General features: G+C 35.5%; 1 protein-coding gene across 1 annotated transcript; it reads left to right on the top strand.

The window, feature by feature from the left end:
- The first annotated feature begins 668 nt into the window (after nucleotides 1-668).
- On the top strand, nucleotides 669-1,598 carry LOC109257137 (olfactory receptor 2T2-like). Its single transcript, XM_019433101.2, has one exon. The coding sequence runs from the start codon at nucleotides 669-671 to the stop codon at nucleotides 1,596-1,598; it is 930 nt and encodes a 309-aa protein (XP_019288646.2).
- Nucleotides 1,599-2,370: the final 772 nt, after the last annotated feature.

Raw genomic sequence — 2,370 nt, 5'->3', positions numbered from 1 at the left:
TCAATGGGAAATGAACAATAACTGAAAGATTAACCAAGAGATATGATTGCTGTCTTTTAGGCTGTTCATTGACAAAGGAAATTATTCAAGTGAAAAAATAAGTTTAAAATGAAGGTAAGACATGAGAATTAAAAAGAAAACTGAAAACGTAAGAATTAAGGAAGTTAGTATGTAAAATAGAATAAACAGTCTATATCATTTCGGTGGCGATTCAAATTTCTTTAGAAAAGCTGTGAAATGGCCACAAGGGACACTTGAGATACTTTGGGGTGGAGGTGAGCAGAACAGTACAGTCAGGAAAGCAATATGAAAAACACAAGAATGTCAACAGATTGGAGTACATTAAAAAGTTAAATATATGGGAAACATAATGGTCAGGTTTGTAATTATTACCAAAGGGACTAAATATTCATCTGGCCAAGTCAAACCAATCAAATTAGAATATAACATTGCTAATTTCTGAGTAGAAATTTTTCAATTTTCTTTTCAATTTTCTTTTCAGTTTTCTTTTCAATTTCTTTTTTATGAGAATGTACTGTTTTAAAGTCCTAGCTGTAAGTGTACAGAGAAGTGAATGTTGACTGACAGATTATTTTAACAAAGCACCACATCCTTTGTTATATAACTTTTCCAATTTTTCAGTTTGAATAAAGCATTTAAATTAAAACATGGAGCAGAAGAATGAAAACTCAACTGACTTTATCCTCCTGGGACTCTTTCCCTGGTTCAGTTATCCCTACCTCCTCATCCTCCTCCTCCTTTTTATTTACATTATTGCCTTTACTGGAAACTCCATACTAATCCTCCTCATCTGGCTGGACTCCTGCCTCCACACCCCCATGTACTTCCTGCTCAGTCAGCTGTCCCTCATTGACTTGGCTTACATCTCCAGCACAGTCCCCAAGGTGGTTACCAACTATTTCACAGAGAGGAAGAACATTTCCTATTTCGCCTGTGCCACTCAGCTCTTTTTCTTCCTCACCCTTGGTCTTGCTGAGTGCATCTTGCTGACCCTAATGGCCTATGACCGCTGTGTGGCTGTGTGTAACCCCCTGAGATACACAATTCTCATGAATCCCAACGTCTGTCTGCAGATGGCTGCTGCAGCCTGGATTGGAGGGTCCCTTGCAGCCCTTATACACACCATCTACCCAATGAATTTCCCTATCTGTGGTTCCAGGGAAATTAATCATTACTTTTGTGAGATGCCTGCCATCCTGAGGTTGTCTTGTGTGGATATATCAGTCTATGAAATGGTAAAATTTGTATCAACAATTGTGTTTCTCCTCGTCCCATTTTTTCTTATTCTGGTCTCCTACACTCTCATCTTCCTCACTGTTCTGAAGATGAATTCTTGGAAAGGAAGTAAAAAAGCACTTTCCACCTGTTTCTCCCACCTGACAGTAGTGAGTCTCTACTTTGGTCAAGCCATCTTCATTTACATGACACCCAGTTCTTCTCACACACCTGAACAAGATCAGATTGCAGCTGTACTTGGCACCATAGTGACCCCCATGCTAAATCCCCTCATCTACAGCTTAAGGAACAAAGAAGTGGTGGGGGCCCTGAGGAAGTGCATGAGAAGATGTGGCAATTGAGAAAATGCTATGTTTCCACAATGTCACTGTAAGAAACGTTTCATACTCAATATTGAAAGTAGCTATTATCATTGGATTGTCATACTGGAAATGTAACATAATAACGGATCAGAAAAGTATTAGGACTCAGGAATATTGTTATTTGTTTGTTGGTATAAAGTTGTTTCTAGTTCCATAGTCAAGGCTTTCTTAGAGTACAAACTTAATGTGTTATTTATGATTAACCTTTTGAGAAATTACGTGGGTTTTGACAATAACGTCTGTGCAGAGATAATCTCTACCGCCTTGAGCAGCGTCAGTGTATCAGGACACATGGTCTAAAACAAATTGTTATCCTAGAAATAACTCGTTGATTGATGTTTCTTATTTAAAAACCATCATCTCTGTGTTTTCTTTCATTCATATATTAAATCTTAATGCTATTGACCAAACCTCCACTCTTCAAAATATCAAGATCACTTGTTCCATAAAATCTTTGTATATAAAATTTTCATTCAGCAATCTCTTATTGGTAATCATATATTATTTTATATTTTATTGCATATAATTTATGCAAGTTGCATTATTTTGCTTTCTAAATTAAAGAATATATATATCCATATGAGAATAGAAACAATGAGGTACATTCAGGAAATTTTTGATGGATTTTATGGGAATTATTTTTTTTTTATTTTTTCCTACTAATTTTCACATTTTTTAAATTTTTTGTTGGTATGTTAACATTAATAATTTTCAAGCTAATAAAATAGGTTAACTTTATAGCTTTAAAATC

This window comes from Panthera pardus, unplaced genomic scaffold, assembly GCF_024362965.1.
Source record: "Panthera pardus isolate Hobbes unplaced genomic scaffold, ASM2436296v1 HiC_scaffold_1, whole genome shotgun sequence".
NCBI lineage: Eukaryota > Metazoa > Chordata > Mammalia > Carnivora > Felidae > Panthera > Panthera pardus.
This window is presented reverse-complemented; position numbering and strand designations above follow the sequence as displayed.

What these genes read in the sequence shown, in the direction of transcription:
- LOC109257137 (XM_019433101.2), top strand. Translation starts at nt 669, where the DNA reads ATGGAGCAGAAGAATGAAAACTCAACTGACTTTATCCTCCTGGGACTC.